General features: G+C 40.3%; 1 protein-coding gene across 1 annotated transcript; it reads right to left on the bottom strand.

The window, feature by feature from the left end:
* Window positions 1-132: 132 nt before the first annotated feature.
* On the bottom strand, window positions 133-19,514 carry pkd1l2a (polycystic kidney disease 1 like 2a). Its single transcript, XM_039613690.1, has 41 exons — window positions 19,193-19,514; window positions 18,433-18,591; window positions 18,151-18,339; window positions 17,066-17,176; window positions 16,740-16,887; window positions 16,425-16,654; window positions 15,918-16,328; window positions 15,691-15,818; window positions 15,438-15,585; window positions 14,401-14,602; window positions 14,138-14,249; window positions 13,916-14,057; window positions 13,575-13,802; window positions 12,552-12,694; window positions 12,268-12,447; window positions 12,017-12,154; window positions 11,434-11,580; window positions 11,219-11,343; window positions 11,025-11,145; window positions 10,496-10,624; window positions 10,190-10,415; window positions 9,100-9,290; window positions 8,771-9,001; window positions 8,501-8,602; window positions 8,175-8,353; window positions 7,943-8,089; window positions 7,640-7,839; window positions 6,310-6,533; window positions 6,001-6,217; window positions 5,454-5,920; window positions 5,112-5,208; window positions 4,848-4,988; window positions 4,576-4,761; window positions 3,948-4,278; window positions 3,061-3,194; window positions 2,840-2,967; window positions 2,575-2,735; window positions 1,213-1,423; window positions 977-1,078; window positions 759-890; window positions 133-615 (listed from the first exon to the last, which is right to left on the bottom strand). Exons 1-41 carry the CDS (start codon window positions 19,512-19,514, stop codon window positions 445-447), a joined length of 7,491 nt encoding a protein of 2,496 aa, XP_039469624.1. The 3' UTR covers window positions 133-444.
* Between the last annotated feature and the right edge of the window lie 857 nt (window positions 19,515-20,371).

Genomic DNA, 20,371 nt, shown 5'->3' with positions numbered 1-20,371 from the left:
TAACTACTGGGCATGGCTGCTGACTACCGGATAGTAATGACAGTATTGATTAGGCTTGCTAGGGTAATGCCAGTGCAATTTTCCACTAATATCCATGAGTACTTTTATGGAATAAATGCATATTGTCCACAATTTAGTCACATAAATGCTAATTTATTTCTTTTATCACAACAAACTGATTTCTATGTACAGTGCCTCATATGTGAATAAAATAAGGATCACCTCAGTTTCTAGCATCTGCAGTGCATCAGCTTCTCGTACAATGTTTCCAGCTCTGCAGCAGCACAGAAAAAAAGCTTATACAGACACTTGCAAGGGGTAAAACATTTAGTCACAAAGCAACAACAACATGACAACTAAATGACGCTAATGAAGGCAAGCAGGAACTAGAGCAAAGCATTTGATGGGTCTCACAATGTTAACCTTCTATCCCTGTCCCACTTATCATCCATCATGAATATTCCCAGAAGAAACAGTCAAGAGTGTGTTATTTGGCGCAGAGGAAGTATCTGGCCTCCCGGACAGGCCGTCTCCTCCTTCTTTCTTACATTTGATTCCAAACAAACTGCAGATTTTCATTAGCATCAGGTCCACAATCTCATCCTCTTCTGATGGCTGCAAGAACAGTGAGCATTCGGTATAACTCAAGGATTATTAAGTCATCTCAGGTCATAAAAAAAAACATGTTAACAATCAGGCCTCTATTGCCACTGAACATTAACATCAGCAGCATTTCAAACCCGGTGTGGGTGAGTTACCTTGTGATGTATCTGCTCCTGAGTAAATGCCACCAGAATGACGGAGATGAAGAGGTTCAGCACCACAAAGGTCATAAACACGATGCAGGACCCGATGAGGAAAGCACCGAGCACTGGATTGTAGTTCAGTACCTGTGGGACCAGAAGCAAGAACTATAGTGAAGGAGGATGAGCAGCAAAAGTGAGCTGTGGTTGAATTATGATTGTCTCATACTGACCTCTTCATAGTTAAAAATACCAAGCTGCAAGCTGACCATGGTCTGCACGGCATCAAGCAGAGTCCTATAGGAGTACAGCTTCCAGCCATACATCAGGTTAGACTGGAAAATAGAAAGTTCACCTCTGTGTCAGTGACCACCTTTAAATGACTTCTATTTCACAAAGTAAACATAAAACAGAGAGAGAAACATGGACTCCAGCAGCATGTTGATGTTAAGCGTGGGAAACTCCTCACAGCAATAGAGTAGGCCAGAAACATGATGGTCATGACCACCAGGAAGCCTGAAATATCAGTCCAAGCTCGCTGCAGTGTGGCTGTAATCATGTGCAGCTTGGGGTTCAGTCTCAGCAGGTGCCACAGTTTGACTGTAGCCAGCAGTACCAGAAAGGCAATCAGATATCCAAGCACTGCATCGGCCTTGGCTGTTTCATGGAAACTGACGAATCTGGACAGAGCAGAAACAGAAAAAAAAATTGACTTATTTTCTTTAAATTGTTTTATTTTTAAAGCCTTTATTGCTCACCATAGAATACAAATAAATATTTTCACTATCACAATCATAAGTCAAGATTTAAAATGTCACATAGCACAGTTAATCATGATGTGGATTACATGTGTTTTCCTCTCCTTAAGGTGATTTTTCCCCATGTGAACACATTTTTTATCTTATGTGCACAAGCTATTTTTCTTGTGTTATCTTGTGCACACAAGATTAAAAACTTACTTGAACAAGATGCTGTTATTGTATAAGAAATAAGACCAGTTAAAAATGAATTAAAGTGGACCTCTGATGCTCGTTTCCAACTCCATATCAGTCCTGAACTCTATTTAGATAGCCTCACTTGATTAACAGTTCAAAATAATGCTTTTGCATGTTAAGTCTTTGTTGTGGATACTCTTCGGCTGAGTAGTTATCCCTATTACACTTCTTTGAAGTCCGTTTGAAATCCATCGCCTGGGTGGATGTGTTGTTGGTGTAATGTAAATTCTCTGTGGACGAGCCCACGTGGTCACAAATAGCAGACAGACACACAAACATCCACACGGACTCTAGCGCTCGCTGTCTAACGATGAGGTTGTCCTCACCCTGATCTGAGCAGACCCTGGGGGACAGATGTGGAAGATATATTTAAGGCTTTATACTAGACCTTTGTTCATCCACTGTCAAAAACAAACCATTTTAGCTCCCTTTCCCATCAATATAAAGCATCTGGATTCTGAACGGCTGCCCCTCACATCATACATGTCCAAGAGTAGAAATAAAAACTGTCTGAAACAGAGCATTTAAACCTGAAGCCTGAGCTTTTGGCTCACAGGGATTACACACATGCATAGACACATACACACAGACACACACACACAAATAATTTGTTTTAGCTAAACATTAGTGTTCCCAAACTACCGGTAGCACAGCATGATGTATGCACTCTCTGCCAAAGTGATTTAGTTTCATCAATGCATGGTCATGCTACTGGAAGGCCATTAAATTGTGACCTTGCATGCTGGGAAATAGAAAAACACCTGATTTGTGCAGCTCCTGGTGGGCAGAGCAATACATAAGTGGTTCATAAACTTACAGCATTTCTTATTGCTTACTGCTCTTTATTGTTCTGGTAGTAGTTCATGTCTCTGTTCCCGAGTAAAGTCCTCTTGATGAAAACACACAGGGCGCTCCAGCTGAGAATGATGATGGCCAACTCGAGCAGGTTCCACTTATTCTTGAAATAAGTCCATTTCTGTTTCTTCATCAGCTTTCCCTGTAAACACATAGGAGACAGAATCAGGTGAGCAATTTTACTGTATAACTTCACTTGTAATAACTTGTAGTTATATTAGCAAAGAAAAGATAAAGCTTGTGCACCTGAACAAACATGTAATAGATGATGAAAAGAAAGTAGATGATTTCAGAGGCCATGACAAAGATGTGAAGGCCACCGGTCGACTGGTAAAGACGCACAGTCTGAAGTTCACTGCGGAACTGGAAAGCTCCTGTTGGAAAGACGGAATGACAGATTAGGTAGTTCTCATAACGGTTAAGGATTGGGGCGACTCACACAGAATATCTGCATCAGGTCTACTGACCTGTTGCTGTGGTCTCCAGCATGAGTGTGACGATGCAGAAGAGGTTGACATTGGCATTGTACACAGTGAACTCAACAAAGATTGCTTGGGTGTACACGTCAAACCAGGTGTTCTCATAAAGATACTGAAGGGTTCTACAGAAGCAACGATAAACAAAGTCATTTACAGATTTTGTACTTTAAAACGTGACTCAAGACTAAAAGTTCTTTCCTATGAGGATAAAAAAAGCCAAATCAGAACCAGTCAGGGACACTCAAGATAAGATAGTTTTTTCTATCTGCAGAAATTTAGATTTGCCAGTATAAATGGGATCTTCTGACCAGCAAGGGCAAAGCATCTATCAGTGTTAAGAGATATGACACTGATTAAGTCAGCTCAGAAGGAGATGGTTGAAAACTTGCCTGCTGCTACATGCCGCAACTCTGGGCAGGCTAAAGTAGCCCAAAGTGTAGCATAGATGTGATTTATAAAGTTAATATTTATTGAGAAGAGTATCAGCTGAGCCATCAGTGATGTGGGTCAGTGTCAAGATCTTTTTTCGAGAAGCAAATTACTTATTTGGTCATATTAGTCATATTTCTGGAGACCAATGCAGTGTCTCCTGTCTATTCATCAAACATTTAGGTTTACTTTGCCTTAATAAGAGTAATTAAACCTGCAACCCACAAGTTACAACTACAATTATTATGTATAAAACAAGAAAACATGAATATTATTACTTTTTAGTACTAGCTTCCTTGTCAGTCATTTCTACTACAGCTTTGTACTACAACTTCATTTTAATTTTAATGTTTTTCTTTGATTAATGCTCTAAATTCTAAATATTTTCAGTTTAGTCTTTATACCATTTAAGTGCAATAATTTCACCCGCAATTAAAATTAGCTACCTGCTGGAGTTTTGTAAATCTGGCTCCAGATCCATCACAAACCCTCCTCCTCTGTAGAGCTTCACATTTCCCCAGATGGGGTAGGCCCTCAGTTTACGCTGAGACTTGTACTTCCACGGGTCGTGAATGTTCGCTGAAGCATTATGACCTACAGGTCGAGTCCAACCTGGGCTGTAGGAGCCCATGTCCTCCAACTCCCACGAGTACGTAGTGTGACAGTCCGGGATAGACTCCCGCATGGATCGAGCTATGTGGCAAGAGTTTTTCTGCACCCTCACCTGGCGGAGACGAGCGTTGCCCATAAGCTTTGAGTTTCCATCAGTGATAAATCCTGGTAACAATTTCCAAATGACAAGAAGAAATCTTAATGAATCTTTATGCTTTACTGCATAAATATACAGTTAGTTTCACATGGGTAATGTTGTTGTTAAATTCTCAGAAGTTTTTTAACATCTTGTATTTTAATTGTTATTGTTAGATACATTTTTAAAATTGTTTTTAATTGAGATAAGCTTCAGCTATTTATTTAAAAAAAACAATCAAAACTAAGCTAAAATATTTTCAGATTTCATAAGGGATTCATGTATAACATTCTGTGTGCCAATTAATAGCGTCACTTATATTTGACCTGGGTACTCTCCAAACAAGTTGCTCAGCAGAGTCGTGTTTGCCCAGTTGAACACATCTTGAATGCTCATTGTGTCTGAGATGCCTTTGCTGAAGCTCTTGCGAATGTGTTGGGTTAGAAAGTAGCCATTGGGGTCCCTCTGACCGTATGCCACCAGGAGTAACATCCACATAAATCCCATATAGACTGCAACAAACACAAACAAACAACAAACATCAGCTTGTTAAAATGTTAGTTCCTGTTCTTGCTTTGAATCCAAGTGGTTTCCTTACCAACAATCTCCTGTATGAGTGCAAAGACTTTCTGCTCTTTAATCATGTTGTTCCGCATCTTCTCGATATCAGTGGGAGGTGGCGGTTTATAGAAACTGCAGGTGCTGTCTCTTCTTGCTGCCTGGACTGCATCAGGATTGTCTGGGGGAGGATTATAGATTTTAGCTGTCTTGCGTTTTTTTGTTCTTCAACACAAAACAATGCAAAAGATGCAATGCAAGGAAAAAAAAGAAAAAAAAAGTCAAGGATACAAAATAAAACTACCTGGGCTTCTGAGACTTTCTTCTATGGCTGGTTCTCCATATTCCTCCTGATCAACTTTCTTCAGGACGAGGGCAAAGAAAGCAGCAAATCCAAGAACCTGCAACGAAAGATAGAGAGATTGATTTACAGACTCTCCTATTTAAAGCTGGCTTGTCTATAGTGCATTGTCTTCGATAATTGAATCAGTTATTTCAGTATACAGGTATATCAGTGCAGTATTTTGCACAAAAACTGATTACATTGCTTAGTAATTTTCTAAAATAGAATAAAATATCAGTTAAAAAAAATCTTCTAAAGTGGGCTAATGTCTTCTGCTCCTACATATACTGTAATGTTTCTCACCTTTAAAGGCTGGGTGATAAAGAGACTCTCAAAAAAGGAGACCACCATGGAGATAAGCCAGCTTATAGAACGGTCTTTCCCGTAAGTCAGCCCATACATCATAGTGAAGTATCCTGACACGCCACTGGTTGCGATCACCAGTATCCACCCGATAAACACAAACCACCACGGCAGCCCTCCTTGGCAGCACTTCTTCTTCCCAGCATGACTCTCATCTGGCCCGGGGAAACAGCTGAGCTTGTCTCCATCCAGGATTGACATGGGTAGGTGGTATTGCAGGAGCCCCTTCATTCCATGAACTTGCTGCATGGCTCGGTTGTAGCTTTCTGGATTTAGAAACTGAGAAGGTCCCAACATACCAAGCTCCTTCTCGACAAGCTGCAGCTGTCTGTACAGGTACCGGCTCTTGTTGCTCTTCTTCTGAGCTAGATCTAAAGTTTTTTCAGAGCTCTCCCACGCACTGGTTTCTGTCCAAGCAAACACATAAAGGAGGATATAAATCATATATAGAATTTAAAAGCATTTATAATATTATGGTGCAGTTTACCTTGCAGATTCACTGCACCCAAACTAAGGATCGTAGCTTGATCTTTTTTTGAAGAATCAGTGTAGAAGTCTTCAGCTGCTTGGTTTTGCTGTCTGATGATGTCCTCCACCAGAGACAGCAGACTGTTGATGTCAGCATGCTGACCATGATGGAGCTCCAGATGTGGCAGTGGGCTCTTCATGGCCTTTGAGAGTGACTGAGCGATTTTTTTTATGTCCTAATCAAGAAACCACACCAAGCTCTTCAGACATGGAGAACAAAATATTTACCGGTATTACACTGAAGAGGTACAAATAACATAAACTTCACCTTCATCACAGTATCTGGTGTGATGTCCTTCATCTCTTTCTGTGGGGACGACGTCATAGAGGGAGAAACTCGGACAGTCTTCCCCTGTTTTGCATCTGCTTTGGTGGTTTTCTCTCGAGGACGAGTGTTTCTGAAGATACTCACGATGAGCAGATTGATGGGGAACATGATGATTGAACTTTGAACTCCAATCATAACCTGTTGCCAGGTAAACTCGATGTGACCTGCCAAGTTAAAGTCTTACTTTGAATTGGGTTTTAATGAACACTGATGAAAGATTAAATCTTTTTATGTAGGTCTTTGACTAACTCCTGCTACCAAATCTTTTGTAAAAAATCAATCAGATATTCTTCTTTTCGTTTACACGTATGTAAAATTTTTAAATCTTGTCAGTTTTGATGGTGCATAGATTTGAAGGTAAGGAGATGTGCAATTAAAGGAAAGCTTTTAATACTGAAAACTAAGTGTAAGTCTAAAAAACAAGTGAGCAAAGTAATCTGGGATTCAGTCCAAAACAAAAACAAGGGAAGACAGGGCTATAAATATGCAGCAGAGCTATAGAGAAACAAGACACAGGTGAGAGCTGGATGTATGGGAAAGTTTTTAACAACAGGTAAAATCAGGGAGGAGCAGACAATCATGAGGTAGGGAAAGGCAGGAAGTAAAACTTGAATGAGAAAAACTACCTTTCAAAGTAAAACAGGAAATACAACTAATAGTAAAACATAAAGGATTCCATTAAGCAGGAAGTCAGGGATGCAGGAGCAAGTGCATAAACAAAGAAATGGGAATACAGACTGGAATACAGACTAAAATCAAGCCATGAACTGAAATAAAATGTTAGAAAAAACTGAAACACGTCGTAACACTCAATTCTAAAACCTGAACTGGGAACAGGGCCCCAAAAACTGAACCAAACAAGAAACAAAACACAAGAATTCATGAAGAGTATAATAAAATTAATGCAAGAATCCAAAATTCACAATAAACAATAAACATGAGGATCAAACTCCACATCAACCATGAGATATTTCTCATCACATCAAAATCAAAATATTTGAACCTGTTGTGTTTATTGAATCTTGTAACAAATTATTAAAAAAAAGAAATTAAACATCAATTTGCATATATGAATTTTAATTTGCATAATTTGCTGCATGTGTCTGATTGTATTCATAAAGTTTTTAACAAAATGAAAATTACACTTATGATGCAGAAGTATCAAAAACTCTTGTATTAAATATGAAATATTTGGCATTACAAAATTAATCATCTAATGTTGTTTTTCAACTTTGTGAAAGCTTTGAACGGTGTATATTTTGTTACTCACCCAGGTCCATCGTCTGCTCAGAGGGGTCTGTGGGGATGCCCCAGAACATGATGCTGGTCAGCATGGTGCACAACAGTAGGGAAAAACAGCAGGACACTCTCTGCACACGTGTGAAAGTGCTGCACGGAGGTCGACTAATGACAGAGAACCAGATGTGGCCGTCACGGAAATCCTTGGCTGTCTTCATGAAGAACAGATTACTAAAAAGTTTTTAAGAAAAGCGATTCAAGAAGTTAAAGTCAAGAAAACAAACTGCAAAAACAGAGTGAATTCAAATTCCCATGAATAAATGACAAATCTCACCTAAATCTCTTCAGATCCATCTCCGTTGCTACTGGGAATACCTTGTCGAGAGTGCACTCTTCCATATCTACAGCCAGCCAGGAGTTACAGAGAAAGTGCCACTTTTGACCAGTCTCCAGATCCTGCACCATCACTTTGCTAACATACCTGCACATTGATTGAAGTACAGATCCTTAAAAATAATGATACAACTCAAGCTTATTGTTATTCTTTTTCACCTTAACCCACGCACCATGCAGGGTGATCTCCTGAGTTGTCGTGCCACAGTCTTATGCTCTGCAGCTCTCCAAGAGAAAAGTGTGTGGTCAGCAGAAACATGTCCCCCCCACCTCTCTCAAACACAGGCTTCTCTGAGTCTGTCAGGTGGTGGGGCTCACTTTCTCCCTCTGTACCCAGCAGAGTTATGGTTACCTGAAATAAAAAAATAAATAAATGGTTAGTCGGGGCTTGGATGGTGAGAGCCGTCAGAACACCACAATAATAAGTTGTGCAACAAAAACATCAGATGGGTTTTGCTTTTGCTGTGAGTCCATCTAAGTCTGCATCAACATCACTGACCTGAGAGGAAGTGGATGCACCGTGTCGGTGTCCTGTGTTAATACTCAGCAGGTAACGATACTGAGCCAAGGGGTCGTTGTCCTCAAGAACTGTTATCTTGACCTGGAAGTGGATGCAAAGGGGCAACGTTTAGGGATTTAAAAAAAAAAATGGTAAAATTTAAATTTCAAGACAAAATGAAATTAAAATCAAGATGAAGCATTGAAGCTTAGCGGGAAATTCTGAAAAAGATCAGAGCAAAAGGTGTAAACTGGTGAAGCTCTACTTTACCTTGACTGAATCTTGCATGTCTTTCCTGCGCGCCCATACCACCATCAATAGATAAGCACAAAAAATGGCTCCGACAAAACACACCACCACGGGGTTGTTTGTGAATGTAGCGAAAAGTTCAGCGGTGCGTGACACATCCACCAAGTTAGGCATGACAAAGAAGGAGCTGCCAAAGAAAGTCAAGTGGTTACAGAGACACTGAGTGACCAAAGGTGTGGTGAGTGGACCAACCTGTGAACAAAACAGGAAGCCAGGTGATCAAACCTCACACTCCACATTTTAAGGAAGTAATAATGCAATCAGTTTGGATGTGATTTTTTTCCACCTACCCTGCAGCCATCCTCACTCCAAAAAGACCCAGTTTCATTCCAGTATTTGCACTGGGCAGCAATGGAGACGACAGTGACACTGGCGTTGATGGATTTGATTCCTGGCTCTACAATGGGCTTTATAACAAGGTAGTGCACACCAACATCTTCTGTTCTGTCTTTGGGACTCAGCACCCAAGTAAATTGCTCTTCTGTGTTACAACAGAGAGACAGAGACAATTTTAAGAAGACTCATTCTAACTTTAACCATAATTACTGCTTGCATAACCTTAATGCTTAATCCTTGTCTCCATGAGGTAGAGATGCCCTCATAATGTGTCTCTGGTTCCCACAATTTGAGAGCTCTCTTCAACTAAATGCAGATTTACATGTACACTATACTATACAGTACATTATTCACTGTGCATGACCACACAGGAATAGGATCTACTGTTATTTGTTATCTGTAAAGTATGAAAAGGATGTTTGTTCTGCAGTCACGTGAAAAAGAAAGCTATTGAATCACCACGCCCAGCAAGAGCTTGTAGAACCACCTTTAGCTGCAGTGACTTAAAAAATAATCACTTTCTGCTTGGCTTCATTGATTGGATTGAATCTCTGACGTATTTTTAGCTCAGTCTTCTTTACAATGGTTCTTCATTTCATTTGTAGGCATTAGTTTATGCACAGCTCTTTGAGGTCCCACCACAGCATTTCAATCAGGCTGAGGTTTGGTATTAGGTGTTTGTGCTGATATCCTGCGTGTTTTCACCAAACATGGTGCTGCACTTTGGTCTCATCTCTACAAACATTCTTCCAGAAGTCTTGTGGTTTGTTCAGATGAAACATTGTAGACCTAAGCTGTGCTGTCATGTTCTTTCTGAGAGAAGAGGTTTTCTATTGGAAACCCCTCCAAACAAGCTAAACAAGCTTGTTCAGTCTTTTTCTAATTGTACTGTCCTGAACTTGGCAGCACACAACAGAAGTGTTTGTGTGATCATGATACTTAGGGATGTCAGTTATTTTAAGAAACAGAAAGAAGCCCAGATAAAAAGAATTTACATTAATTATATGCAACCCTAATATTCTTTTCTAAAAACAAAATACTGACCTTCTCTTGCGTTCTCTATAGGGATCTTTGTCTTGGCTACATAATTCTTATCACTTGGATAATCTTTATATCCCAGGAAGAGCATGACGGAAATGTCTTCAGAAGGATCAATTTTCAACACCAGTGTTACATCCGGAGAGGGCACGTCAATTATTAATGTGCTGAAATTGGCGAGGTCCAGGACTGTGCTGTTCTCCTGTCCACTGTCAAGCCGGGGTAGGAGAATCTGAAACTCCAGAAAGGACGTCATGCCCCAAATGCTTCCTAAACTAAAGTAAATAAAAAGTGTCTCTTATACAATAGTACCTCTATCTCTTCAGGTAAGTTCTCAACAGGTATGACGTTGCCATTCACTCTGGTGAGGGAAACGGATCCCACAGTTCCTGTGATGTTCTCCTCCTTCCAAGAATATGGATTCTTCTCAAAACTCATCATCTAGAAAGTAGATAATACAATAAAAAGACGCTCAGATGTTTTTGGTGAAGCCTTTTTTTCCATCTACAAAACTTTGCTTTTGCTTTCTGGAAACCTGGGTCGTACCTTTTCCTTCTCGCTTTTATTTCCATGATTTTACTTGTTTGTAATTCTTTTAAATGGTTCCAACATCTTGTAGTTTACAAAGCCAGAAAAGAGAGAAAACCCTAAGATGGTCTGTTTGTATTTCTTATTGCTGGAGCTAAAAGGATGCGTTCATCAAATCTAAACTGTGGACTTTCAGCTATAGGAAAAGCAAATGCTGACTAAAAAGGAAAACTAGAACAGAAAACAGAAAAAAACACCTCTCAAAAATATACTGATGATGATGTCCATTTCCCTCCAGTGTGCAAACACTTACTCTGACGTCCACTGGCTCATCTGGAGAGACAATATGAGGAGGAAGAGCAGGGAAGGAAAAGCTTGAGGAGCTGTTCTTCTGAGCATTTATATCCAGCATTTGCATGCTTTTTGGAGAAATCCTGGAGAAGACGGTGTTATAATTATCTTCAGGAATTCTTGAGCACATGTCCAAGTCAGCATGTTATGTCTTACCTGTTCACATACACACTGATTTGACCAGAGTCAATGATGGCAGGCTCTCCGTTCAGCTCTTTGTTATTCAGCAGAGCACTCTGGACATTATTTATCCCAGTCAGAAGAAACTCTGAGACTTTTTTCTAAGGAGAACATACAACATCTTGTTTGGTAAAGACCGCAGTGGACGTAGGAATGACATCCAGCATGATGTGTCATAACTTTGTTCTCACATTTGATGAAACATTCAAAATATTACTGGCTGCTTCAACTATGGGTGCAGCTGCTTGTACCAGTTCTACATCATCTGTGCTGTGCTGATTGATGCTGATACTGTTGAGGGAGGAGCTGAGGTCTACCAGCAGAGAACCCGCTTCTTCCTGGAGAGAGGAAATGCATCAGCAGAAACCACAAAAGGGTCAGTGTTGATTTGCCTTCAGCCTACAAAAAAGGGCTGATGATTACACTAAACCTGGAGTTTAAATGGGTATTTAATTTGTTAGGTTTTTTTTTTAGCTTGGTGTTGCTGCAAAATATATTCATTGCACAGTTAAATTCAACAGTTATTTGACCAAAAAACAAACAAAGTTCTCAAGTGTCCTACTCAAGAATGATTGAATACTGGTTTCACTTAATCCTGCTGTGTTTTACACATCTGTGCCAACATCACATTTTTAGTCTTTAATTAGCGTTGACTGATTAAACACTTTAGACTGATCCTTAAATAAATAATGCAAATAGACAGCAGGTATTGTTACAGCCTTATCAAAGCAGGTGGTCTGCACTGCACTTTATTGCATATCTAATGTATTATACTTGAGCAGCAGGACTGAGCTCCTCTGAGCGCTGCGTGAGTCCAGCCACAGCTCTGGCGGTCACTTGCACTTCCTGAGTCGTGTTGCTGGGGCAGTCCTGCAGAACTGTACTCATTCTGGTCAGCATTTGCTCTCTCAGCTGAAAGAGAAGGAAACGATGATTATCATGTTCTCCACTCGCAAGTTGTGGGCCTCGTAAACATCACAGCAGTGTTACCTGGTCCAATTATAACATTAACTGAATTCTGTTACCTTTGACCGCTCGTCCTTCTGATGTTGGCCACTCACTATATTCAGCATATCGGAAACGGAAGCAAATATTTGTCCAAGCGCCTCACCAGTGAGCAGACCTTGCTGCTCTAACTGACTCACAGAGTCCTCCACTGCAGACTGGAGAGTGCTAACGGAGGCACTGGAGTCACTTTTCCGTACCTTAAGGTAGAAAAACCACAACTGACGTTATTTAATTAATCATTAGCATTTCTCTAATCTTCCTTTTGTATTTGAGAAAATGTAATAATTGACTGATGACCAACCTGAGTGACGACAGTTGACGTTGCTGTTTTTCGTTCATTTTTCACAGTCACCACAACAGACAAACTGTACTTGTTGTTGGCATCTCCGAGAGGCAGGAAGAGTGACCTCACCTCATTTGAAGTACTGCATCGTAGATGTGTGCCTAAAGGACAAAAGAAGCAGTTTAGCACAGTTGCACTCGATTCTCAATTACATACCGAAACATCGGTTGATAAAGTATCAATATTATTACTTACTACTACTAATTTACTTTCTCCGGAGAGTCAACTACCAACTTTTCGAACCACTCCTGTCAAGTATGTGTAGTGGAGAGGAGTGTGAGGACCCGAACGCAGACTGTGAACCATTTATTATAAGCTGTTGGCAGTTTTGTGCTTTATGTTTGGGATTTGTACTGAGGAAACTGAAAACCGTAACTACTGAAACCTAAAGCTAATAACACGCACTAAGTAAGTAAGTTTCAAGACAAAGACTATAGACACAGACTTGAGACAGGAAGGAGGAATAGCTCTGAAGGAATGGGGAACTAAGAACAAACTGAATACGCAAAGAGGAAAACACAAGAAAGCCATAAACATTAAGCAACCCTGGAATTAAAGACTCTTAAATAAACACTAGAAAGTTCAAATTGAGAAATGCTGAGTCAGCTGACCCAGATCATGACAACTCCACCTCCTGAGTCACACCATCCTGAGATTTTTATTTTAAAGTTCTACGATCTAACGTTCAATTTGTTTGAGCTGATAAAGCAGCAGGTGATGCTGGCACGTGGACCAAAAATACCACAAAAGCTTTATTTATATTCTGCTCATGAGTTAGTGGCCCCATAGTGTTGTGGTTTACATATTCACTTGGCAAACAAAAGGTCACTAGTTCCAGATATAAAACTGCCAAATCAAACATGTGGTTGCTGTCTGCTGTGGCGACCTCTTGTGGCAAAAAGCTAAATAAAATTATCGAAACAGAAAAGCTGTGAGATTGCTTTCTTCAATAACACTAATTACACTCCACCACACTCTCACCTGTGTTGGTCTTGAAGCAATAGAGACAGCCGGTAGAGCAGAAAGAAGTTGTTTTGCAGGTAATGTCAAAAGCATCGAGCACAGTTCCTGACGGTGGGGAGATGCTACATGAGGGCACTGAGGGATCCATCGGTGCATCAGTTGTGAATACTAGGTTTGTAGGTGGTTCAGTTGGCTCGGGGTCTGGTATAGGAAGTGTGTACTTGACAAAACTGGGCTCCTTCTTGTCTGTTTTAAAAAAAGAAGAAGTAAGTATTAGGTATAATTTGTTTTTCTAGATTTTGATCAAAAATATCTTTTAAAAGAGACACTCTGTGTCCATCTATGACATGAAAACACACCATAAGCAATTACAGTGATGTTTTGCTGCATGTCCCTTGAGACTTTTAGATATTGGCTGTGAATGGTATATTCAGTGCTGCCATCGTGCTTCTCCGTAGGGGGCCGTCTTCCCGCTTTGGAGTAGCATCTACTGAGGCTACCCTGAGGAGAACTCATTAGTTATTACTTGTTTGTCACACGGGTTTATTAAGCCACATTTCCTGTTGTTGTTTCAGACTTACTGTCAAAGGTTTAAGGTCCTCAATATACCAAACTACAGGCGGGCAAGTCGTCACACAGCTCAGTCTTAGCTTTGCCTGGTCATTCACATTTATTGAAGCACAATTATCACAGCTGCAAGAATTAAGAAGATGAAGTAAGTTGAGTTTTTTTTATACTGGTGTAGTTCCTGATGCATTTTTTTTGCAATCCTGTATAAATACCATTAAAAAAATAGACACAAACATGCTTCTGTTTTTCTTGTTTCTAAATAAACTCATTTTACCTGATGGTGACATCTGTGAGTTCTTTTGAAGGAACAACAGAGACACATTTAGAAGCTGTTCCAAGTTCAGCCCATTTCCTAAACCAAGTCCTTCTCTTCACTCTTAAAATGTATTTGAACATTTCAAATGGATCTGGGAGGCAGTCTCGTTCAATCACATGAGTTTCATCCATTGCTTTGTTTTTGCATTTGCAATCTCCTCCTGTGTGGGAAAAAAAGCAGAAGCAGTCTCAATATAAGACCACAATAATAATGATGTCATAATAATGCTGGAGTGTAGCAAGATGAAGCATAAAACATTTTGTATAAGCATCAGCTCTGTTTGCTAAAACTGCAATTTGACACTATTTTCCATTCAAATTGTCTTGACTTAGGGCATAATGCACTCCTCTAGGTGTGTCTCGTCTTGTAATGACCACAGATTTGGCTCCAGTCCAGCACGTTAGGTGCAGTTTGATTGTACGTGTACTGTTGTGTGACTACGTGTGTTCCCGATACATCCAAAACAAATTTCCCCTGAAGGTGAACAAAGGCCAACCTGTCTGCAGAGTTGACACAGTGAGTTTCTGGATTACCCTGGTTCTGTGTTTTCTGTGCCATGTAAATGTTCTATCCAACTCTCTGATAATTCACTGCGTTGCAGGTGTAGGTGGAACCTTTGACTGTGTGCTAGATAGTCAGTAAAACAAACAAAATGTGGAATGAGGAAAATGTGCAGATGATCTCTGAGGTAGAATTTAAGGGAAACTTTGACAGCAATAATGCTTCAATCAAATTGAAGAACAAACACAGATAAGGGTAAATTGCATCAGTGCTATCATTTACAGGTTCTTATGATCAGATTGGGAAATAAGTAAATAACCAGAAGACACCAGCCGGTAGAGGACTACATGGTACTAATATAACAGAGGCCAACTGCACATGATGGTGCAGAGGCAGAGCTTGAGTGGTTTCAACAAGGATCTGAATGACCAGGTTTCCCTCGACCCATGCATCATATCACAATTTAGTGATCAGGGAATTAGTGTTGTACTTACTGCATTCCCATTCGTATGCCAGTTCTTTGCTAGGCAGTGATTCCGTTCCAGTTACTGTCAGTGTAACCCTCTGAGTGTAGTCAACCAAAGTGTCAGGAGTAGCAATTATTTTTAAGTCATCAGAGTCACTGTCACTCACATTATCTGCCTGGAGATAAAAACAGAGTCATTGTGCTGCAGTCTTTTGTGCAACAGGCTACATATTTTGCACAAGTTCCCACATTATTTCTGTTTAAAATAATATTTTACATACTGTATGTTCATCGATGTCCAGTGAAAAGTCAGAGTAATTCTGGCAAACCTCAAGAATCTTGTCTAAGTCCACATCGACATCAGAGGATGAAAGGCCATTGGTGGCTCTTACGTTCACTTGCAAAGATCCTTTACCAAAAGAGATCACGTTTAACCAAATCGGGCACAAATCATATATAACTGGTACTTGTTTTATCTTAACAGGAGCATGACTCAAGCTTTAAGTACCTTTAAGTGGGCTGGAGAATGTGTAAGTTTGCAAGCCATCAGCGAGCATGTCTCTGCTCTCCGACAGAGTGTCCTCAGCTCCAGTGAGTGTGAAGAGCAGCTCCACAGGGGCTCCTCGCTCCAGTGAAATGTTAATGATGAGATCACCGGAGTCAGGACATACGTCTTCCTCCGCAATCACAGAGGCCTGCAGGCCTTCAACGGGATGCAGCAGACACAGCTCTAGATGAGCAGACACCGTGCGGGTTGTGACCCTGTTAGATGCAGCTAAGGTGAAGTTGTGGCAGCCATGACCGAGCTTCTCCACCATGCTTGCATACAGGGTAATATTGTGTGGTATGATTCCGCTGCCCACTGATAGATTTCCGACTAAATGGGCTTCACGATGAATTGTGTAGGAAACATTTGTACCTAGTTACAGAAAATAAGAACAGAATGATCTTCTACTTTTGAGAAATGGCTTATTAGACGTATTGTCGTGCCCCTTGGGCTGCCAGACTGACTCACCTGCCTCCACTGCAAGTTGGATTTGAATTGGAATATTAAAGAGGGCATTGCATTTAGCGCCACCTGTTGACATATTCTGGCCATTACACATGATCACACTGAAGTCTCCAACTGGCTCCTGAATGGTTATGGACTTCTGAGCTGCGACAGTCCAGTCACTGGTAGTACACTCCACTCCAACCAGGAAGACACCAGGATGTGTGAATTTGTGTATAATTGTGCTCTCCATCCTGTGACAAAGCAGCAGTGTTTGTGATATATATAAAGCACTAAGATCCATCTAACATATTTGGTCAACTGCAAATCTTTGCTCACTCTTCTGGGCTGTACGGATCAATAGTGTGGCCATCCCCAGCATTCACTGTGCATGTTAAGTTTCCCTGGAATGGATGAAGGAGCCACTTCACAGTGATGGTGACATTATCAAAGACAGCTGCAAGTTTACTCATCAGCAGCTGAAGCCCTAGGAAGAAATCACATCACTGAATTAGAATTGTGGAAACATACAGTCAAAGATCTTTGCACATAACATCACAAGCACCATGGAATCTGTTTGATCTGCTGGTCTTTATGATTTACTGAGTTTATGTTGATAGGTTTAGTGCAAAAAGTGTATATAAAAAAGAAATCGTGCATCGGACCATTTTTGCAGCGATACTCTGCAGACAGGTAACTTCCCAGCGCCGGACATGGTTCACCAAAAGTGCTCAGATCTACTCCAGCCTGGCAAGCCTGCAGTCCGTGGCAGTGAGCTGCAATAACACATACAGTAAGCTGAGCAAACAGCAATGAAACACACTTTATTTATTAGGGTTTGCACATTAATGATAAGACTTTACAGGGAACACAGAAAAAGTCAGACAAAAAGCAAATAAAAACAATAAATGCTAAAATCGAGTTAGCTAGATAAACAAGTGAGATATAAATATTTGTTATTTTAAATAAATGTTTCACTAAATTGGCATTCTTCACCAAGATAAATGGCTACGAGACCCTATAAAACTTATCACTTGATCTCTTCAAAGTCAGGAAATGCATTCAGTCTCTGATCCAATGAGTGCCTCCCTTCAGAATTCAAGGAGACAGGGAAAGTCCAAAAAAGTATGAATAAGTGTTCCAATCCGATTTCTTGCATCTACCATACATGGGATTTAAATCTAAATAAATCTTGCCCAGGTTGTTTTTGGTAAGGATGTTTAAAAAGAATGCTGCTATTTAATGTTCATACTGTCAAATTTCAACATCCTCCTTATGTATCTACAAGCTTCTGGTGAGACTGGATAATAGCTTTTTAAAGAGGGAGAAGCTTACTAACCCCTCCAGCATAACTAATACTGCTATTAGTTATGCTGGCTGGATGTAGATTCACTGTACCCCATCTTTCACCTCCAACAGGGAGGGATTACACTAATTTAGTTTCTGGCAATATAACCCTTTTGTCTGCAGTCACACAGCAATGATGGCTTTTATGTTTTACACGAATCGTGAAACAAAAACATAATATGTGTCGATAAGTTTTTTTCTTGGCTTTTGGATGATGTTGCTTTAATAAAGACAAACACTACACGTATCCGCAGAATTTACCATTCTAAAATGTAACAAGGTAAATAACTGGTAAGTAAATGACAAGTAGCCCAACCTATTGTAAACATGTTTTTCTGTTTCTGTATCATAGCTGCTATCAAAAGCTAGATCATGTCAATTAAAAATATGTGACCCATAATACCCGTTACATAATCCGTTACATCGATCCAGCTGCACTCTTCCTGGGAAGACGTGGGTGAGGGTGTGAGTTGGGATCGGCAGTAGTGGATTGTTTTACGACCGTAAAAACTGTCATCAATCTCTATAACTTGACCAGAGCCACACTGCAGTGTAACATTTTGGCCATCACATGCAATTGATCTCCCAGAATCTGGAGGGAGAAAAAAAAAGAAGAAAATTACATAAGAAAAACAAACACAGCATAATTGTATTGTCATATATGAAGTTTTTTAAGGGCGCGTACCAAATTGGCAAATGAAGTTAAATTCCTGGCTGCAGTTTCCTGTAGCCTCCCACTGAAAGCCTGAGTGTCTCAGGACATACGCGCAGGCTGCTTGATCATCTGGCAAGTTAACCCAGTTACTGTAACTGACATCTGAGCTGTCCAACCATGCAAGAACACCTGAAAAAGCACAACAATTACTTTAGATAATCAAGCGAAATGCGGCGGAAATGTTATTCCTGCATCCCCATTTGTTTTCTTTCCGGCAGTAAAGAACAGATGGGGTGAATAAAGGGTAAAGTCTTGTCCTCTGTGAAGGGAAACAAACACACCACTGTAAATCAGGCCTTGTGACAGCCACCCTATTGAATAGTTCAAAAGAGTGAGAATTATCTCCCATTACACCTGCTGGCTGAGATATCCAACTGGGCTCCTCTCTCTGCAAATGTCAGTAAACAAACACATCACAATTATTTACAATGCACACTCAAGCTGCCCAGTGAGATAGCAGTAGAGGTTATAATGCCTTCATTTCTGAAATTTATGGTGCATTTTGTAATACAATCAATGATCACTTATACCTCTTTTCTGTCAATAAGTGCACCAGAATACTTAAAATTTATAGTGTGTTTCAAAGAAGTTCTTGACTGTTATAAAGAAGCAATCATTTTACCAACATTTTACAAAACCTTTAACTCTTTATATATATTAGTACTGAAATGCATGTGGCTTCACAAACAGTCTATAAAATCATAAGAAGTCATTCAGCGCCTCCTCTCACCCTCAGTGGCAGCAGAGTCAAGTGTGAGGTTGGGAGCAGCAGGTGCCACTCCAAGCCACCAGTTCCTGTCAGGTTTCAGGTGCTTCTGAAGGAACTGCTGCGTCTCATCGTTCAGGATAAAGGCCAAGTGTCCTCCGCCTCGCTCACACCATCCCTCAGCACTTCGAAAGGATCGCTGCAGATCCACAAACTCGTAGCATGAGCCATCGAAACCTTCCTGGTATTCTGGGCAGGACTGAGCTTCGGCATCGTCCTTGGCGTGACAACTCCAGCAGAGGAAGAAAACCACCAAAGTGAGCGTAGCTGAAGTGGTTCTGTCCATCTCTGAAGCTGAACACTCTTCAGACTCTCTGGTAGCATCTTGTTTTTAAAGAGTAATGACGTCAGTAGCTCTGACAGGGATGGCTTCCTTGATGGGTGTAGAGCTTTGTGATGTGGCCATAATCCTTGGAGTCAAACAAAGCCTGGCTGTGCAGTGAAAAGGGTTAAAAGCTCACTGTCAACAGCCAGACTGCTCCTCTGTCTCCATTACTGCAGAGCTTCACAACCTGCACAGTGAGATAAGCCTCACAGTCAGACCTGATGTAACCCCCATCACTGTGAGCTTGATCTTGTTCAGACTCGTTCAAGTTAAAACACACTTTTAAGGATAATCAAAAAAGTTATCGGAGCAATTCTACACTAATGAATTCCCCTGCACAGAAAGCTCAGTATTCTTCAGAGCTGAGATTTTTATTTGTTACTAATCACACTGACAATGACTTTCTTCTCTTCAAGGGCAAACAGTCATAGCAAAACAGTAAGTTTGCTTTTTCTACCTGCTGTGACATGTCAAAATGTATTTTGTGGAAAATACCTGGAATTATTATTATTATTTACTTAATGAATAATTAAAGCAGCAATAAAAGTGAAAATACAATAATTACTTTTTAATGTGTTTGCAACCATGTACATTGGTAACATGTAAAGGGACTTTGAGAGGGGAAACAGTTAAAATGTCGATAGATAGATAGATAGATAGATAGATAGATAGATAGATAGATAGATAGATAGATAGATAGATAGATAGATAGATGACATGTATGAATCTTGTATTCATTCAAAATATTAATTTTATATTTATCCAATGGCAATGTTAGAAATAGCAGCAACAAAGGCGCTCAAACGTGTTAAAAACCC

The sequence above is a fragment of the Oreochromis aureus genome, linkage group 1, assembly GCF_013358895.1.
Source record: "Oreochromis aureus strain Israel breed Guangdong linkage group 1, ZZ_aureus, whole genome shotgun sequence".
Lineage (NCBI taxonomy): Eukaryota > Metazoa > Chordata > Actinopteri > Cichliformes > Cichlidae > Oreochromis > Oreochromis aureus.
The sequence above is the reverse complement of the archived record's forward strand: the minus strand, read 5'-3'. Positions and strand labels throughout refer to the sequence as shown.

What these genes read in the sequence shown, in the direction of transcription:
- pkd1l2a (XM_039613690.1), bottom strand. Translation starts at nt 19,514, where the DNA reads ATGGACAGAACCACTTCAGCTACGCTCACTTTGGTGGTTTTCTTCCTC. An exon ending in GATCCGTACAGCCCAGAAGA is followed by an intron (nt 16,655 to 16,739) that starts GTGAGCAAAGAT and finishes GCTTTGTCACAG; the next exon opens with GATGGAGAGCACAATTATAC. An exon ending in ACTTACCTGAAGAGATAGAG is followed by an intron (nt 10,416 to 10,495) that starts GTACTATTGTAT and finishes CTGGAGTTTCAG; the next exon opens with ATTCTCCTACCCCGGCTTGA.